This window comes from Argopecten irradians, chromosome 8 (genome assembly GCF_041381155.1).
Source record: "Argopecten irradians isolate NY chromosome 8, Ai_NY, whole genome shotgun sequence".
Classification (NCBI taxonomy): domain Eukaryota; kingdom Metazoa; phylum Mollusca; class Bivalvia; order Pectinida; family Pectinidae; genus Argopecten; species Argopecten irradians.
The window spans coordinates 40,760,488-40,781,502 of record NC_091141.1 but is presented as its reverse complement, the minus strand read 5'-3'; the positions used below and the strand labels follow the sequence as shown (position 1 = coordinate 40,781,502).

Genomic DNA, 21,015 nt, shown 5'->3' with positions numbered 1-21,015 from the left:
TTGACCTTTTTTACATGGAACAAACACAATTGATCAGCTTGAAGATGTGCTTATAGGCTATTACAGTCACAAACGACCAATAATTCTTACTTTAATTTCAATTTACTCAAACGCGTTTTATTGTTTGTTTTGCGCTAAAATAATAAACCACCTCTTTTAAAACAATTTTACGTATTACAAATAAATAAATAAACAAGCAAGGACATCTTCACGGTTTTCTCTGAGTAGGAATGGATTTCAACTCGCAATGCCGTCTCGAAAATTTTAAGAGTCATATATTCTATGACTCGCTTGGCAACTTTTATGTCATTCTCGATATTTCAAGGGTTACGATTACTGTCGTTTTATCAAAATCTTAAATAGTTCATAGCAAATCTGGCAGTTCAGGAGAGAAAAAAAACAACAGACAAGTGATGCCCAACTTCAAAGCCACAAAGTCAAACACAATGTACCGTTATTCGATTCGTTTGATCTACCTCAAATGGCCAAACTACCTGCCTCATCTGCTAGCGTCCACAGAGCCCCCAGTTTTGCTATGAAATATTCCAGGGGTGGATATTACGACAGTGAAAACAACCCATGGAATATTGAATATGCTTTATGCATATTTTTGATGTAAGACCCGGAACATAGCGCAGTGTATGCATATTTTGTCAATTTTGTTTTTACAGACATACATGCTACTAGTAGTTACGTGTCAGTCAGCACCTCCATGAGATCAACATTTGACATCAGCTTTCATAACAGTATACACTGTAATATCAAACAAATATAATGATAAATATGAGAAACGGCAACAACTTGATATCCTGCACCTGCATTAAGCTAAGATTGTGTACTATTTCCTCCACTGTTACGTATATAAGATAATGTCAAATCATTGAACAAGTCCACCTGTCTTCCAGTTTAGATGCCTGATGTTGACATATGGCAGAAAAAAATGAAAAAAAATCTAAATATTTACTGTCAGTCATAAATAGTTAGTATAGGCAACGTTGCTTTCAACCAAATGCTATACCGTATGCTTTTGGTCAATGTTTCGTATGATAAACATACAATGCTGTACAATTTACAGATTTGCCTATTAGGAATGCTTGCCAGAACCAAGTGGTATAATTCAATTTGAATCTAGATATCAGAAACGCTAAATGATGTAAATAATGAGCTGTAAAAATAATAGTTAAGACTGTAGATATAAAGATTTAAGTATCTTTGTGGGGGATCTATTGAAGGATAAAATTGCGTAGGGCATCAATACTTGTTTTACGGAATACCATACATAATTAAAACATATTACAAATTACAAATTAGCGATAGATGTTAATATGATTGTGGGAGACAATGATCTTTGTTATGCTTTGTCATCATGCTGGTCGTCAGGATAACGCAATTTATTTGAAATCTTTAAAATATTTCTTGGGAAAGAAATGGAAGATATGGGACATCTGCAGAACCAAAACAGATCTTGGAGGTCAGTGTGTCATTTTGCCTGGGTGGTATGCGTTAGATAGATGGGAAACGACATGTATACTATTCGGGATTGGTAAATGGGCAACAATTAAGAAGGTAGGATCATCTAATTTTCTCCGAAATCATGTTCGTGTCTTCCTGGACAGGACTTCTGATAGACACATTTGTTATAGCCGGCGAGGAAATCCTTACCGCATGGTATGGTGGACTACCACGTGAAACCTTGGATCTCTTTCTTTTCCGCAAATCTGCAGCCAAAACGAACACATATGTCAAAGTACATACTTTTCCCCCAACTTGAAACGCTGCCAGATTCCATTTTATGTGGTAGTTTCTTCAATATCAGTACTGGATTGGTAGATATAGATAATGCCACAAGTTAGGGCTGGGTTGTTGAAGACAACAAGTTGTTGCCGGTAAAATGCACAATACCATCCGATCCTGATTAGCTACTGAAAGTTGTTATATGTGAATGTAAACCTAATTGTGACCAAAAAAAAATGTACGTGCGCAGAAACTCGTTCTTTCGGCTATAGTGAGTGTATATATGTAGGGGAAGCAGCTGCTCAATTCCAACAATGACCCATGCTGATTTTAATTAAGACTTGTATAAGAGATGCATTTTTAGTAGGCCTGCTGATCAAATTTCGTAAATGTATTTTTAGCCATTCTCATATTTGTTTATTTTTGTACTCCATTCTTGGACTTGGCGATTTTTTAACAGACAAGGGCATAGTTTTGGTATGCATTTAAATATCCTTTAGGGTTATCTTATAATTTAGGCCAGTCATCATTTTATCAGGAAATATTAAAATCAAAGTTTCTATATTGAGTGAGCTAAATTCTCAGATCATAGAAAAGAAGAAAAACACGCACATTATCATCATCATTTTATAGAAATGTATTCAGGTAATAACGTTTTCAATCAAGGACGATCAAAATTCGCCAACAATTGAAATGTATAGTTAATTAACAATGTGAACAACATGGACCATAGAAGCAAAGCAAATGTGTAATGTGCGCAGTACAATAAATACATTTAAATCACTTATGAAAAAGAGAAATCAAGAAATGGTTTTGATTATTGAGACATTTTTCGACTGTCTATTAGTCTTGCACATTATCACAGTGCAATATTAACAGGTCAATAAACAATGGATATTAAACTACACATAATGACGTAACTACATTGGATGATGTCATCATACGAATGACGTCATAGTTACGTATCTGGTAGAAGATGCAATCACGAATCCAAACTCTGATTCTGAATTATAATATCGATGCTCATTCGAACCCATTCGTCGTTTTGGTTCCCCTTAATACAACTAATGTCTTTAATGTGGATTTATCTAAAATATTAATTTCAAATTTATAAAAAAATGAGTATTATTCATATAAAGTTGGAAATTATTTGACAATTATATAAAAAAAAATCATTAATGAATGCAAGGAGGAAGTAAACGGTATTCTCAGACTAAATCCTGGGACATTTCCGTTATCATGAAAATGATTTAATGAAACCCTGTCAAAAGGGAATTTTCATTTTTTTCATATGAGGTTTTAATGATAACACGGAATATCCAAAAGGAAACAAAGCAAGGTATGCTAGAAAAATATCCATGAAACCGTAACCTTGGCGGGACAAATTTATATTCTGTAGAAAAATAAAAACAAACCCTCCGACTGAAGAAGTTAGCTTTCTTTTGATTGGTTCTTAAAGGTCACATGTGCATGACGTCATTGATTACGCGAAGTTGACAAGAAGAAGGACGAGTGTAATTATTGATATAAGTATCCCGCATGCGCAGTAGAGAGTTCCACGGTCAGCTGCACTGTTGTTAGGTTCCTCCTCTGTCTCGTTCAGTGATGTCTATAAAAATATAAACAAAATTATATGTACGTAATTAAATTGATATTAAAGGATGTAGTGTTTTATTTCGACGTGTTGAATATATGTAGGTAGTCCAATATATGTTGCAATGCATGCATTTCAAAATATGATAATAAATAAATATATTTATAAATGTAATTTATTTTATGAATATAGTTAGTACACACAGGCAAGATTTCTTAACGAGAATTTCACGTAAACTGGGGCAAAAGTAAATTTAACGTGAACGGCCTAAACGTGAAATACATGTGAAGAAATATCCATTTTAGAATTGCGATCACCAACGATATCAATACGACGTCAAATATTAAAAATATAAAATAATCGATGTCACAAGAAGACAACTGTTGTTAAACAGAATTAACAAACATTGAGATCAATAAAAGCAAAAAGGCACTGTAATAATACACTAAAATATAAATTAGTGTTTGCTCCAGGTAAAAATCATAAACTTGTTTGTAGCTAGTTCTTTAAATGATGAACCATCTTAAATCATTTTAAGGTGGATATGTGGAAAAAATAGTCATATTGCTTGGACTAATAAAATGTTGACTAACAATTTTGTTCTGTTTTATTTAACTAGACGTTGATTAGTAAGATTCGTATTACTTTAGATATCACTTTTTATATGGCCATGTACTATTGATTAAATTGATATCAGTCATTTTCGTTTCTTTTCGAACGCTACCCCAATAGTTATTCAAATTCAGATCAACAACAGCACTAGGTGCAATATTGTAGCTCAAAAGACTTTTAGACAGATAATGATTCAAACCATTATTAAAACATCTGTATGCATTTTATCTTACTTTTTATATCACTTACATACTAGGCAATAAAACTGAACCTTATAATAAATTACAGCGAGACATTTTTTTCACTTATGGATATGATGGTCTTTTCGAAGGAAAATTATATGGCAAGTCTACAAATTATGAATTTGACGTCTTACGAGTGGTAAAGTAGATATTAAGAATGGTCGTTGTTTCTTTTGGATAAAAATAATATATAAATATATGTATACCCTTAAAATAATTGGAAACCTATAACAACGTATAGAAAATTGTGCCCGAGTGATTTCCTGAGGCATTCTACAACAGCACCACAGACCGATAATATTAAGAATTCATGATTCAAATAAACCCATTATCCAAACAAACTCATGATCCAAACAAACCCTTGATCCGAACAAACCAATGATCCAAGCAAGCCCATGATCCAAACAAACCCATGATCCAAACAAACCCGTGATCCAATCAATTTGGCATCAGGCAAAGCTTATATCAGTCATCTCCATCCAAATCCGGTATGGTATAATTATGAACAAAATATTTTAACATTTAAGATTACATCTTGAATGAATATTATGTTAGTGTATCTCCTCAACCTATCACCGTAGAAAAAAAAAACTAAAAAAATATTTTAGTTTCAGATATGTAGTCTGATATACATTGCAATAAATATGTATCTATTTTTTTCATCACAATGGTCGCAGCCATGTAATAGAGTTTTTGTGTTAAAATGCGAATGGGGAATATATTAGGATTGCGTACTTTGGTACTGCGTATTATCTTGGTTCATTAAATAATTTCACGATTTAACGGTAAAATGCTCTACTTTACTTGTACATGTAGCTGAATTATTAATTATGTGGAGATTTCTTTAAGCGAATTCTAGTCGGCGACGAAATACGCCGAAATGAATCACACACGAAAATACTATCACGTTACAGTAAATCTGGAATCGGAGTGGTTCTATCACGCCGTATTTTTAGTTGAAATTTATTCTAGCTAAATATGGGCAATAAATTGATAGTTAAATTTTATTTTAAATATTAATGTTCTCTTAGACTGAATTGTCCCTTTAAGTCCAATTCAAAGTCTTTTGGTTCGACATACTGTTACCAATTAATTCATTCCGGAATGTTAGCTGTAATAATAATCTTTACAAATTTTTGTGTCAGGAACATGTGTCAGCCGGCTTGATTGCATTTTATTTGTGATTTATCTAATCTAGACTTTACATCCTACAAATCCTATTTTCTTTGTTGTTACAGCTTACTGCCAAAACTGGTTTTGGAATTACACAATTCCTACTCTTACAGAATTTGAGAATTATTTGAGAAACGTTTATTTTCTGAACATTGTAATATTTAAAATAAAATTTAACTATCAATTTATTGCCCATATTTAGCTAGAATAAATTTCAACTAAAAATACGGCGTGATAGATTACCGTTCAATGTTTGACTCACCTGAAGTATACAAGAAATCCTTTTTAAGTTTTTCGTGATCTTTATTGCTCGGCGATGTTTCAAGAGTGACCCAACACCGAACATCGGAAATCTTGTATACCCCAAACATGAGATTAACCTGAGATTAACCATTTAGCCAATGAGATGTCTTGTTTACATTCTTTCTTAATTATGATGACCAATCAAAGATGATATATTAATTGGTCAACGTTCTGCCCATGCGTCAGGTCCCTTGCTCACGTGTCTCAGTGACGCGGACCTGCAGTGAAATAATCCTATTGCGCCTATCGCCAATTAATTATATCTAAAATAATTGAAGCTTATTTAAAGAGACAATTCACTCAGGCAAATTCTTTTACATAACCAATAAGCAAACTATAGCATAAATGTATTGTTCTACATTTCTTATGAAACATATAACGTAAAACATTGACAAATTCCACAACCTGAGTGGTTCTATAGAAAAAATCCATTAATATATGGCAGTCAGTAGGTTTAGACACTAACGAACATTGTAATATTTAAATAAAATTTAACTACAGTAAATATTCTCAAATATGTAATATATAACAGACGCTGACAGGACAGAAATTAACAACAGGTAGCACATCTGGGCTTCCATAATTATAATCTGATGATGATTAAGACACACTAAGTGTGAAAAGGCAAAAGCTTTCTGGAAGAAAATAGAAATGTTTCCTTGAGAATGTATTTGATCTCACAGCTAATGACATTTGACCATAAGTCATAACTTCTGTCATCTGATTTAGGCGGAGCAACATGGCTTCTCCGTGACTCCGTGGGGCATCTCGCATTGTTTAACAATCGGACCACCTCGTCATTAGTGGGCGAGGTGTTCCGAGTGATTGTAAGTGTGATGATAAGATATCCAAGACGACTAGTTTTTATATCCTTAGAATTAGTACAATGAATAGACAGACAGAAAAAGGTCGTTTAAATGAAAAGTTTACGCACGGCACACGGCGCACGGCGCATGACGACAAATAAAGTAAGATGATGAATATTGCTCAACCTGATCCATCTAAAACAATAAATATTATAGTGTTTTCTCATTGTCTTAGCATCCAATAATGATAAACTAAGACCAAGTGAATAGAGTGTATATCTGTCAAATAGATGGTTTAGATCAAAATGTACTGAAGCGGTTAATAAGTATTTGTATCCAATCAGCAGAGGATGCAGCTGTGTAACCATGACAACAGACATGTTACTTTGTCATTGGCAGAGATGTGATTGGACAGCGAATGACAGCTTGATTAGAAAGGTTAACACGGAAGTGTAATTAGTAGAAAACAACCGTGGCGCCACCTAGTGGGAGAAAGCAATTAGTCACACAATGGTTTTGTATAGACAATCTTGCCCCTACTCTGATCCTGTACACAAAAACACGCGCCACCTACCGGGGAAAACAATAAATCACGACAGATGAGTGGGTCCTTTGCACTGCGTACCGTACCACCGTAAATAACGAGCGCTTGATACGCAATTTGACATGGTGAAACTATGAGACAAACTTCGTCGGAGCCTCTAATAGGTTTGGCGGTATGCTTCAGTGAGATAGCACGATAAAAAGGGCTAAAGTTCCAATACTACAAAGAGACAAAAAATACGCACACACCTCACACACGCAATATATTGCATCCACGGGAGTCCTTAAATATTGTTTTGAAATATGACATTAATCTATTCAATTAACCAGTCCAACACGTTTGAAGAGAGGGAATTTTTTTCATCCGCTCCCGAACCACACCAGTACAAAATATAAATGTCCCGCAAGAAATAGTTCACATGACTGGATTTGTTATCATGGTCTGTCAACATAAAACTTTCAGTGGTTCTATATGCTTTCAGCAAATATACACAAAAAAGTTTACAAAACAATGCTATATTCAATATTGAATATCTGAATATCACAGAGGATCTGTTTGTGTTGATAGGTCTTTACTGTAACGCAATTTTTCGATAAATAGACGTTATTTTCTCGAACAAATAAAACATATAATATAAACAATATTAATAATGAACCACTAGGCACGTAAGTCTGTATTCAACGGCAGAGTACTCACTTCATGAGAACGGATGATATTAAGAACTAATGGTCTCTCAATTAGTTCAATTTATCAGATGAAGACAAAAGAGTTACGTTCCGTCCTTCTGTAGCAGTGGAACTCTCCGGTTGGGAGGTGGATAAAATCGTTTTTAATCTAGTTTACGTACAGGGAAGGTGCACAATATTTGCTACCATAGATTTGTTTGCCAAAAAAGGGAACTTAATTCTTGACAAAATATTATGTATAGTTTTGAATATTAATTATTGTTTGAGAGAAAATGGTGCATAACTGCAATGTAATTAAAATCAATTCAATCTTGTGACAGGAAGAAAATACAATTCACAACAGCTCATATTTGTTATTTAGGCACTTATTTGTATTGTGCATCTTGTTATTTTAGCATTTTATATGCCAATTTTGATATGGCTTGGCACTCATTTGTATGGTACATCTTGTTATTTTTGCATTTTTTATGCCATTTTTTATATGGCTTTACGCAGCAATTTATTGATATTTTGGCCTTTTTTACTTGGAATTGTCCTGACTGTAACGCATTTCTGTTGGCGGTGACAACATTTAATGTTGTCATTTGGCGGTGTTTCACTTGAAGCAACAGGAAAATGCTGATATAGAATTTGTAAGTCTATTATATACAACAGCTTCTATTTTGTGGAATTTTCTGTTCCCAGTTTCCATTTTAATATTAGCTGTTTTTAAGTCTCATGTTGAAGCTTTGGCCAACTTCTGCCATTCCTATTAGGTTAAAAGTATATTCAAATATAGTTTAATATTCCCATTGAAGGCTAAGTATTATAATTTAGGTTGTTATTGATTGAATATTGATTGGATATTTTCAATTAAAATTTAGTCTTGGTAAATATCAATATTGTGTTTGTCTTCTATTTGATAATTAACTTATTTGTCAGTTCATTGTTAAAATAATTGCACACCAAAACTTGTGTATTTCAAGAATATATGTAGCTATAAGTGTTTTCTTAGAAGTCCCAAAAACGTATCACTTATCACACATACCATGACAATTACAGTACAGCCCACCCGGAAAGTGGACAAACCACTCGTTCAGCGACTGGTTGTCATAAATTGGACATGATTAATTGTCCACAACTTTCCACGAAATACTTCTCGGTCCACCATGATCCGCTGTATTGTGTAGGCGCCCATTAATTTATTATATATCCACGCGATACTGCGATTCGTGCACCAATAATGTACAAACATCCTATTATACCGATGAAAACAGCTAGTGAGTGCTATGAACATCCTCGAATTGATGATAAACCATCAATAATTTGTGCATTATTGGATTTTGAAAATGTGAAAATGTAAAAACGGGAATAATGCGGTTACCACTATTGCTCTGGTGCAAGCAAATTAATAAAACACTGATAAATTATCAATAGCTTGTAACATTGACTAGTTTGATTATGGCGTGAATATATACCTTGTTATACTGGTCAACGATCGTTCATATGCGAGCAGACGACAGCTTTGAACTTTTATCGTGGCTATCAGCCAGTCGTCCAAATCCTTGAGGAATTGACCGGGAAGCTACACAAAAGGCGAATATGAATATATGTAAATATGCGACAAAATTAAACATACAAGAGGGAAGTATATTACCAAAGTTTGAGAAACGCTCTCGTTGAGACCGAGACACATTGTCTTGGAAATGTGTGGTCATACTCCATAGTATACCTATATAGTAAAGCAGCCGCATCGGGGCAGATCTACATTTGTAAATGGATTACCGTCACAGATATTCATTAAACATACCCAGAGTTACTGTGTATGGGAGTTAAAATAAGATAGATACAGTGTAATGTCTTTAAGAAACGAACATGCTTCAATTATCAAGTCCTTATTAATTTTGTACTATTCTGTATTTACATATTAGAGCTACCCGCCACTGCTAGTAGGAACTGGTTCTTACATTATTTTTAATGTAATGTCATATTTTTAGAAAAATTGTTCACGAAATAATGACGTCATAATCGATAACGATAATCAAGGGATATATGCAAATTAAAATTGTACATAATCCTAAAACGTATAAGTATACACTTTCATTACACGAACGCCTGCAGTGGAAGATACGGGTTATTCTGCTCAATCAATACACATATTTAAAGACATTCTGAAGGCATCTAAAAAGTAAACTGCATGCTGGAATGTATCTCAAGCAGTGTCAATCAGTGATGATTGCTCTTAAATAAACTCATTTTTATTTCACTATTGCCGATTCCTTATTGAATAGATATTTTAAGTACATGTTTGCATTTCTTAACTAAAGTTTGGTTTTTTCTTCATCAATATGATTACTAGTATTTATTTGAACCCTTCAAACCAAGAAATAAAGTACATACGAATACTTCATGCTACGCAGTAACTCACTAAACATAATTGAGCATTTATCTTTTATCGTCATACACATTGTACTTTTAAAATCGATAGCTAAATTGAGGGAAAATATTTTTTTCTGAGAAAAAAAATACGTATAGTGGTGATCCATGAAATTCGGACCCCATATAATTTTCACCTCAGGGAATATTTAACTGGGTCAAAATTGTATATGACACCGGGCCTTGAACATTTGCTAAAGCTGTGACAGAATGGAATGTCTCCATAATAAATCTCGGATATGAAGATATTTCCATCGACATTCTTAGGGACGTTTTGGCACATTTCTCTGATTACCACTATACAAACTAGTATTAGCATCAGGATCACAGCTGGTACGAGAGAGAATTTTGTATCTATTGATTTTCTCCATTTTAAACATTAAACCTATAAATATGGCGGTTGTGCTATAATTATATTGAGTTCTCTGTCACCATTTGTCGCGAGCCCTCCGCGAGCAGACGACAGTCAGTTGACACATTCCTAATGGCTTCCATTTTCTGGAAGTACCTCTGAATTTCCCATCGATCTATGCTTGTCATGACCTTTCAGGAGATTAAAAGGTTGAGCAAACCTTCGATGGCGGAATAGAAACGGGGTTACATATATGTATAACCCTTCTCTGAATGACTTAGAGGAATTTGAGAATATGGCACTGAATTGTATTATAAGCGTATTGAGGTAATTTTCACACGAATCGATGAGTTGAAGCGTTTTTGATTAATTCGTACCCATATCATTCCGCTAGGGTTTCAAATCGATAGCCATGTGCCATCCTACAGTACCATTATCCCTGCGTATTTGATCGAGAATCAGACGATAAATGATTTGGAAGTGGTGCCACTTTCTACAATTCACCAAAACGAAAAGTAGTTTTTACTGCTATTGCACACATATATATGGCATTGAAAGAATTGTGGTTGTTCTGTGATTTTTGAACACAAGATATACTGTAACACTACTTGAGTGGTTTTTTTATTACATAATTTTCGATTTTTTTCCCCAACAATCTTCAAACTTTAATCTAACTGCTCCATTTATCAGTATCATATATAAACATGATATGCATAATAAAACACACTTTTCTCAAAACTTATCTTCCCGAAAAAGGAATAAGAAACATTCTATTTTTTCTACATGGCAAAAGTTATCAACTTTGTTTTTATACAAAATTGGCAAAGTAATTAGAAAGATAAGTAATTAAAATTAATACAAACATCTTTGATTTCTTTTTGAGTCACAAATAAGTATATTCTATCTGTATGCCGACGGAGGAATGTGATTTATCTTGGTAGCGAAATAGAAAGAAAGGGGCGGGAGAGGAGTGCATGTTATAATGGAGAAAGGTATGCAACACCATTGTGAAGTTACAAGACTATTGCCCAACAAGTTCAACCTTCCACGTTGGGGCCCTTGCGAGGTATTAGATGTAATAAAATAAGGAAAATTAGTGATTTTTGTTATTATTCAATTTAATCACTATATCGTGTGCGATATGCAGTCAAAATAATGTCATCGATTTATCATCTATTACTATATCGTGTGCGGTATGCAGTCAAATAATAATTCAATATAATGTCTTTGAAAAGATTTTTAACATTCTTATGCTGGAGCTACGTATACGCAAGAGGGCCCTGTGGAAGAGAGTTTTTACAGTCCTTGGATATTTTATCGGCTACAAATCATGGTAATGCTGTTCTATGAAGACGTAATTAAGCTTAGAACATGAAATAATACGACCTCAAGTGGTAATTCTAGTCAAATAGGTGCTACATTTACATACACACTATTATCTTGGATAGGATAACATACTGGTGACATTACGCATTACAAAAAAAAAAAAACACAATTAAAATATTGATTATTGATTTCAAAGACCGCATAATATTTTCTATTAGATAACAGAGGTTGATGACATTACGCATTACAAAAAAAAAGATTGTTTAGATAAAACCCGTTTACTTTCAAAATAATGATATGTTTTAAAGACCGTATACGATATCAGTGTGTGTAAATAGCTAACAATACATCAAACTGCCACTCTATGGGCAGCTAGCTGAAATTTTCTTTATCGGGACCTTTCTATGGTAATTGTTTATTCCGGCATTTGGTGTTTGATTACATGTATTTATGTTTAAGATATTTAGCATTAGTTAGGATTCTTACAAGATGCGTCAGAACAAATGTCATAAATGCGATATTAGCAATAGTTAGTGCTATCTCACTGAAGCTTGCCGCCAGCGACACGGAACAAACACATCCCATCCGTTAAAATTATACTGACAACAGGCAAACCAATCGTCCCACTGCCTTAATGCTGAGCGCTAAACAGGAGAAGAAATTACCACTTTCTACGATTACGTTAATTCTCGGTCAGGGGACAGAACCCAGAACCTTCCTCAAAGGGACGAGCACTGAACTCGACGGTAAAATATTATACAGTGTCAAAGAAAACGCTAGGAAGAAATAAGTAAGTTAGGAATGAAGGAAACAATAAAACCTTAAATTTAGTCACCTTTTACGATCATGCAATAGAGACAGCAGGCAAAATTTGGGACAAAATGAAATAATATTATCGCGAATGTTGACATGCAATGTCTTCCAATTCATGCAGAGTAGGTCACAAAGAAGAAGGTGCAATGATGGCCGCGTGGTTAAGGTGTCCAACATTATATGACTACTTCTCTACTGTTGGGGAAACTGGGTCAGAGGTCAACGATGACAAGCAATATGACGTCACAAGGTATCATACTTGTTTCTTTCTGCATTTTTGAACTTTGCTCAACCACATGAAACATGTATTAGATTATTATGCTAAATTTATACTGGTGGTAATGAAAGAAATAACAACAACAAATTGTATCTTAAGATTGGCAGAAGTCAAGTATACACTCTAAAAGCTTCCAGACGAAATATATATTGGATCGTAGATCTAGACCGATGTCAGAATTTAGTTAAATACATACGTTCGAAGAAATAACATACGTTTACCAGGATTCTAGTCGTGACATAACAAACGTATGACGTTACAAGGACGGTCTACGTTATTTTTCATAATTCAATCCTAACCCGTGGAATTCCGAATTTTCTGAGTGACTCTTTGAAAATATCACACAAACTATGTGTGTTATGAATATCTAACGCATTATCTATCAAAGAATATACATCTTATCCGAAACACTTGGTCCTATTCCTCTTGTACATTTTTTTGAAATTTTGTCCTATCTGTGATACTGTTCTTATTTTGCCGACGTTTAACCGATTTCTTGTTTGGATCATGGATTCGATAAAACGTCGGGCAACGACAGAAATACGACATTAGCTAAATTAATGATAACAAAATGATAAAATAGTGTTTAAATCCCCCGACAATAACCTAAAAACGCTAACATCGTATACACCAGACCTTAACCAATACCATATGATGGGTCTATATTTGCAATGTACTTTGCTAAGTAATGGTTTCTCAGAATATCGGAATTGATTTTCTACTACGTATTTGTTCAGATTTATAAATAACCCTGATGAGAAAACTATTGATAATAAGTCGTGAAGAGGCGATGTTGACAGATCCGCTTTGTAGCAAATACGAGCTGTTTTTGTAGGCGTCAAAACAAACTCCTTTACACAATGGGTTTCATGTTGCAAAGACATGATGGAAAATTAATGTAAATTGTACTCGTAAATGTATGTGTCAAAGCTTTAGGTTATGCTAGTCGAACAGTACAAAATATCAGTATGCAAAGTCTAATTAGCAGACGATAAGCTGAACGAACTGAAGGTATTGTCATTGGAACAAAAGATCATGAATATCACTTGTGAATCTAAGAACATTTTCTTGAAATCTGGAATAACCGGGTTCTGATTGAAGTCGATAACACTACAATTTCATAAATAGGCGACTTAATATTTTACTGACAAGGGGATATTAAACTAAGAACATTCTTATTCAAAATGACTGCAGAAATGATACAGTAGTTATATATGCAAATGAATCAGCAATCTTTCCCATGGTTCATTGCGCTTATTCAAGGGACCGCAATGCACTCTGGGATTGATTAACGTATCAGGTCTAATGGGAAGGCACTTACTGTTACGTCACGTGTTTGTGAGAACAGAACAACGTCAGAGCACAACAACTAGTGACACAAATATCTACATTCACTTTGTATACAAGCACGGATTGATGATACCCGTTATCCTGGTAAAATGCGTGGGTCACTAAGAAGAACTAGGTTGACAATAGACAACTAGACAATTCACCAATTAAGAGTCAGATCCTCTCTTGATGGAACCCTGATGTCGACGATGCTAAATTTAGGAATCCGGTCCCAAGATTATGAAACAAACTTGCGCCTTGCAATTTACTGTTGGGAACTTATTCGTGGAAGGTTTTTCATGAATAATTCTTGTAGCACTTAAAAGCGTTATTCACGTGACAGGCTACGATATGTAAAACCAATGAGTTTGGTAATTTGGATGAATTCACGAATTTAGTGAAATTAAAATTACCGCGAATATTAGCAACTATGCAGAACGTTAAAGATTGTTTTATAATCCTAAGCCGGTATTAAAGGCTACTTACGGTACAATTTGTAGAATATATGTTGTCTGAACTATCACTGGTGGCACCCGCTTTATAGTTGACAGTCCCATTGATGAATTTAACAGTAGAGGTAGCCCGGCCCTTCCCTTTATTTCCGTTGTAGCCGCTGGGGCCGGGCTGTGGTGAGTAGGACCTACAAGTCTTTATTGACCCTGGGGATCCAGTCAGTTTATTAGACGCTATTGAATTGTGACTAAGACACTGCTTTTTCGACATAAATGACGTCACTTCCTCTGAACTCTCTTGCACGCACGACTCACACGAGCCTCTGCACGAGAGTGGTTGGTCATTATTAGCGTGACATCTGATTGGCGAGTTTGACCGTGCTGCACTACACCCCGAGCATATACTGTTAGATCGTGAAGATTTCGATAATAGAGCAGTTGGGTATAAAGATGTTCCGCCATCTTGGATTTCTGAACACTTTTTGAGCTCGATATTTTCTGCTGTAGAATCGTTGGCCTCAGGAAGGGACGTTAGAGGATAAGCCAGAGCCTCTAAATATGGAGGGGGCGGGGCACGGGAACCTGTCAAAATATCAAAACAGCAGTTAAAATGCCAATTGAGAAATAAACTAATTAACAAATACATTAAATACATGTATATCTGGGTCTAGAAGATGTTGATTTCTAGAAAATAATTCTGAAAATGTTATATAATTAAAACTTTCCCTAAAAGTAAAATAAACGTCGGGTGGTATTTCAGGGGGAGTTGTATTGTACTTCTAAATCGACATTCGGATTACCTTGGATGTAAATAGCATAGCATACTTTGACCTTGGATGTTATACGAGAGCATCCATTTTGAAAATAATTAAAAATCTACTTTCATAATCAACATGGCTGCCACCAATGGAACAGCGTCTATTTGTCGACACTGTGTCACTGTGTTGTGCATCTTTAATGAGAAAAGATTACATTCATTTAAAATAAGGCCATAGAAGTTCAACATTTCAATAACTGTTCAACTAGATTATCCGGTAAAAAATGATTGATTTTCTTACATATTATTACACTTTTTACTCCGACTACATGCAGTTTGCCTGTTATAATGTGACCGATTGTGGCACGCTGCTCATTTTCTGTAGTGGTTTGTTTCAGTGGGGTTGCACTACAAGGTAAACAAGAGCATCGCTATCACAAAAGGACATTACAGTAAATATGAACTCAGTACACAGTGATATGGCATCCTTAAATAACCTTCTAGTCTATTGATAAGACGTTGATAGATAAACAGTGAAATATAACCTAGAATGTTATTGTACTACTTAATTTGTCAATAGGAGTATATATTGTAGTCCGCGTGCCAATTCGGATCTTTGTATACACGACGTGGTGTGTATTGTATGTGTTACAAGCCCTGGATCAAAGCGATGGAGTAAAATTTATTATCAAGCAGCTATCATGTGAATATCTCTCCCTAATGGTTTGTTTGTGGCACCAAATCTAGTTAAATGTGGCCGAGACATGAGTCGACATTTGTGAAGACCAATCAATTTGAAATAGAATCAAGCTGATTTTGTTTGTAGATCAGCATTTATCACGATTTCGGGAGGAGCACTAGACACGAAAACTGCCAAGCAATCTGGTGGGATTTACACATTGGAAACACCAGTCGATTTCTCATTGCGAACAAACATTAGAATAAATAATAGAATGGTCTGTGCGGCAATTAAAGCTCGTAAACATTCCAAAATACAAGACGATAATTAGACTGAAAACACAGCTGAAGTGAAGAAAACAACCCATTACAATATATTTCGATAAATTGGACTTCATCTCGCGGTGGTTGAATGGTTTAGATTACTTGACATATTAATATTAGCCCTCTATCTCTGGTTTAGAGTTCGAATCGCATGTGGGGCAGTTGCCAGGTCCTGACCGCAGGTTGATGATTTTTCCCGGGTACTCCGACTTTTTATCACCTCCTAAAACTGCAACTTCGTTAACTGATACTGTTATACATAGGAAATACAATTAAACAAACCAAACCAATTTATTCAAATTTATTCCAAAGATTTGAAAATCCATTTTCAGTTTCGAATTCCGATAGTATAGACTCATGCACTATTCACCGATTCAATTGTATGATTTTGTGATAAAGGTAGAGCGATCAATACCGTGATACAGAATAATTCATTCAACATTGATGTACAGTTTTACATAACAAATCATTTCCGTCTAGAATAACGAATCGTCCGCTTTATACATAAATAGACCAGTTCTACAACCTTTGATGTTAGGACAAAACAGGAACTTAATTAACATACCAATATATGTGTCACTGCACCGTGTAACTTAATTACACATGTGAGATAAATATACCGCATGTGCTGAGTAAATCTTATTACATACAATAATACTACACCTACCAGGAGGTCATTATCGAATAATCTATATCAGGTCAATAATAGTTTACATGTCAAAACATTAATCCATACGTAAGATTAACCTATACTTACACATAATTAATACATCACTAATCAGACATGTACCGTAAGGTTGTTTCACATTTGTGGCATAAACCAACTACGTATTTTACAGTTGTATATGACAAAACGTGATTAAATGGTGATGTGATATGTAAACATAACTACACGTGTGAAATAAACATAACTACACGTGTGATGTAAACCTTCCTACACGTGTGAAGTAAACCTAACTTAATGTGTGAGGTGAACCTAGCTACACGTGTAAAGTAAACATTACTACACGTTCGTGGTAAACATAACTACACGTGTGAGGTAAACATAACTACACGTGTAAGTACACATAACTACATATGTGAGGTAAAAATAACTACAGATGTGAGGTAAACCTAACTAAACGTGTGAGTAAGTAAACTAACTGCACATGTGAGGTAAACATAACTACACGTGTGACGTAAACATAACTACACGTGTGAAGTAAACATAATACACATTGTGAGGTAAACATATACTACAGATGTGAAGGTAAATAAACTTACATAACCATAACTACACGTGTGAGGTAAACATAACTACATGTGAGGTAAACATAACTACACGTGAGGTAAACATACTACACGTATGAGGTAAATATAACTACACGTGTGAGGTAAACATAACTACACGAGTGAGGTAAACATAACTACACGTGTGAGGTAAACATAACTACACGTGTGAGGTAAACATAACTACACGTATGAGGTAAACATAACTACACGTATGTGAGGTAAACATAACTACACGTGTGAGGTAAACATAACTACACGTGTGAGGTAAACATAATCTACACGTATGAGGTAAACATAACTACACGTATGAGGAAACATAACTACACGTGTGAGGTAAACATAACTACACGTGTGAGGTAAACATAACTACACGTGTGAGGTAAACATAACTACACGTATGAGGTAAACATAACTACACGTGTGAGGTAAACATAACTACACGTATGAGGTAAACATAACTACACGTGTGAGGTAAACATAACTACACGTGTGAGGTAAACATAACTACACGTATGAGGTAAACATAACTACACGTATGAAGTAAACATAACTACACGTAGTGAGGTAAACATAACTACACGTATGAGGTAAACATAACTACACGTATGAGGTAAACATAACTACACGTATGAGGTAAACATAACTACACGTATGAGGTAAACATAACTACACGTATGAGGTAAACATAACTACACGTGTGAGGTAAACATAACTACACGTATGAGGTAAACATAACTACACGTATGAGGTAAACATAACTACACGTATGAGGTAAACATAACTACACGTATGAGGTAAACATAACTACACGTATGAGGTAAACATAACTACACGTGTGAGGTAAACATAACTACACGTGTGAGGTAAACATAACTACACGTATGAGGTAAACATATCTACACGTATGAGGTAAACATAACTACACGTGTGAGGTAAACATAACTAAACGTGTGAGGTAAACATAACTACACGTTGAGGTAAACATAACTACACGTAGGAGGTAAACATAACTACACGTGTGAGGTAAATATAACTACACGTGTGAAGTAAACATAACTACACGAGTGAGGTAAACATAACTACACGTGTGAGGTAAACATAACTACACGTGTGAGGTAAACATAACTACACGTGTGAGGTAAACATAACTACACGTGTGAGGTAAACATAACTACACGTGTGAGGTAAACATAACTACACGTGTGAGGTAAACATAACTACACGTATGAGGTAAACATAACTACACGTATGAGGTAAACATAACTACACGTGTGAGGTAAACATAACTACACGTATGAGGTAAACATAACTACACGTATGAGGTAAACATATCTACACGTATGAGGTAAACATAACTACACGTGTGAGGTAAACATAACTACACATATGAGGTAAACATATCTACACGTTGAGGTAAACATACTACACGTACACGTTGTATAACTACACGTATGAGGTAAACATAACTACACGAGTATGAGGTAAACATAACTACACGTATGAGGTAAACATAACTACACATGTGTGAAGTAAACATAACTACACTGTGAGGTAACTAACATGTGTGAGATAAACACACGTGTGAGGTAAACATAACTACACGTTGAGGTAAACATAACTACACGTGTGAGGTAAACATAACTACACGTATGAGTAAACATAACTACACGTATGAGGTAAACATAACTACACGTATGAGGTAAACATAACTACACGTATGAGGTAACAAATACACGTATGAGGTAAACATAACTACACGTATGAGGTAAACATAACTACACGTATGAGGTAAACATAACTACACGTATGAGGTAAACATAACTACACGTATGAGGTAAACATAACTACACGTATGAGGTAAACATAACTACACGTATGAGGTAAACATAACTACACGTATGAGGATAAACATAACTACACGTGTGAGGTAAACATAACTACACGTATGAGGTAAACATAACTACACGTATGAGGTAAACATAACTACACGTATGAGGCAAACATAACTACACATGTGAGGTAACCTTACTACATGTGTGAGATAACCAAAACCACACGTGTAAGGTAAACATAACTACACGTGTAGGGTAAACATAACTACACTTGTGTGGTTTACAATACTACACTTGTGTGGTAAAAATTACTAAAGATTTGAGGTAAACATATCTACACGTGTGAGGTAAACGTTTGAGGTTATTCTAACTACATATGTGAGGTAAAGCTAACTTCACGTGTGAGGGAAACCTAACTACAGGTGCGAGGTAAACAAAACTACACATGTGAGATAAACATTAATACACGTGCGTCGGGGTAAATATATGTATACGTAATTTACTGCAACAAAATCCTTATACGATACGAAATAATATGCCAAAGGAATATACTTTTACTTGGAAGAAAAAAATATACGTTAGATTCGTGCCTGCTGTTTGAATGTTTGCAATACTAGACTCTACATATAAATCAGAGTTGAGATTTGTTTTGCTTACGCAACTCGTTACCATTATAATGACTCAATATTCTTAACATTTCAAAGAACAATTCAAAACGTAAATATCATCAATACTGGTGTTACGATACAATGAAACGATGACGTCATAATTGGTGTACAAGATGATGACACATGCTAGATACATACCTTCCCGCCACTGTTGTATCTCTACTGCCATGCCTGGTATTCCAGAACATTTGGCGCCAAATGAGCAGACGACAAACTCACGGTTGACGATCTGGACTTCATTGTAACTCCTGTTCTACGTGAATCACAGACACAACAACAACACAACGGAATAAATCTCCGCTCATGATGTCTCACCTCATCTTATGTTATCATTCAGGCATCGATATGGAAACAGAAATGCTCGCTTAGCGAGCCAACGCTAGCCGCCATATACTTGCAGTCCGCTGAAATCACAATCAATTTATCAACAATAGTAATTCCACTTCGAGTAACACTATGTGAACACTTGACACTGTCGAGATGAAGCTACACGAACATCAGTTGAAAGTTGTACCACTAGATAATACTAATGCACGTGCTTCCAGAGAACCAAAGCATTAGCTTTCTCCAGAGTCGAGCGATCGATCGCTGGTGCCTTTCAGTACGGGGAGCTGATGGTAAGCCATAATGTCACCATGGCGTTCACCAGGGGTGCACCAGTCTGCTTCAGCCGCTGCATCGGGAGCGGGTAGCAGGAACCAAGGGATGTAACTCTTACTATTTTTTTTTCTTTTTGTGTATTTGAAGATAATTTAGTTTTAATGGCATCTTTTGAAACATGTTCTTTGGTTGTAATGTATATAAATGACCAAATGGCTATTGAAAA

The 21,015-nt window shown here is 35.1% G+C and overlaps 1 protein-coding gene across 1 annotated transcript; it reads right to left on the bottom strand.

Moving 5' to 3' along the window:
- Positions 1 to 2,353: 2,353 nt before the first annotated feature.
- LOC138329003 (uncharacterized) lies at positions 2,354 to 20,813 on the bottom strand. Its single transcript, XM_069275703.1, has 3 exons — positions 20,328 to 20,813; positions 14,693 to 15,240; positions 2,354 to 3,343 (listed from the first exon to the last, which is right to left on the bottom strand). Exons 1-3 carry the CDS (start codon positions 20,356 to 20,358, stop codon positions 3,218 to 3,220), a joined length of 705 nt encoding a protein of 234 aa, XP_069131804.1. The 5' UTR covers positions 20,359 to 20,813; the 3' UTR covers positions 2,354 to 3,217.
- Positions 20,814 to 21,015: the final 202 nt, after the last annotated feature.

Excerpts from the sequence above, each read along its gene's own strand:
- LOC138329003 (XM_069275703.1), bottom strand. The coding sequence starts at position 20,358 with ATGGCAGTAGAGATACAACAGTGGCGGGAAG. Across the intron at positions 15,241-20,327 it reads GATACAACAGTGGCGGGAAG|GTTCCCGTGCCCCGCCCCCT; the intron begins GTATGTATCTAG and ends ATATTTTGACAG. Across the intron at positions 3,344-14,692 it reads TATATTCTACAAATTGTACC|ACATCACTGAACGAGACAGA; the intron begins GTAAGTAGCCTT and ends ATATTTTTATAG.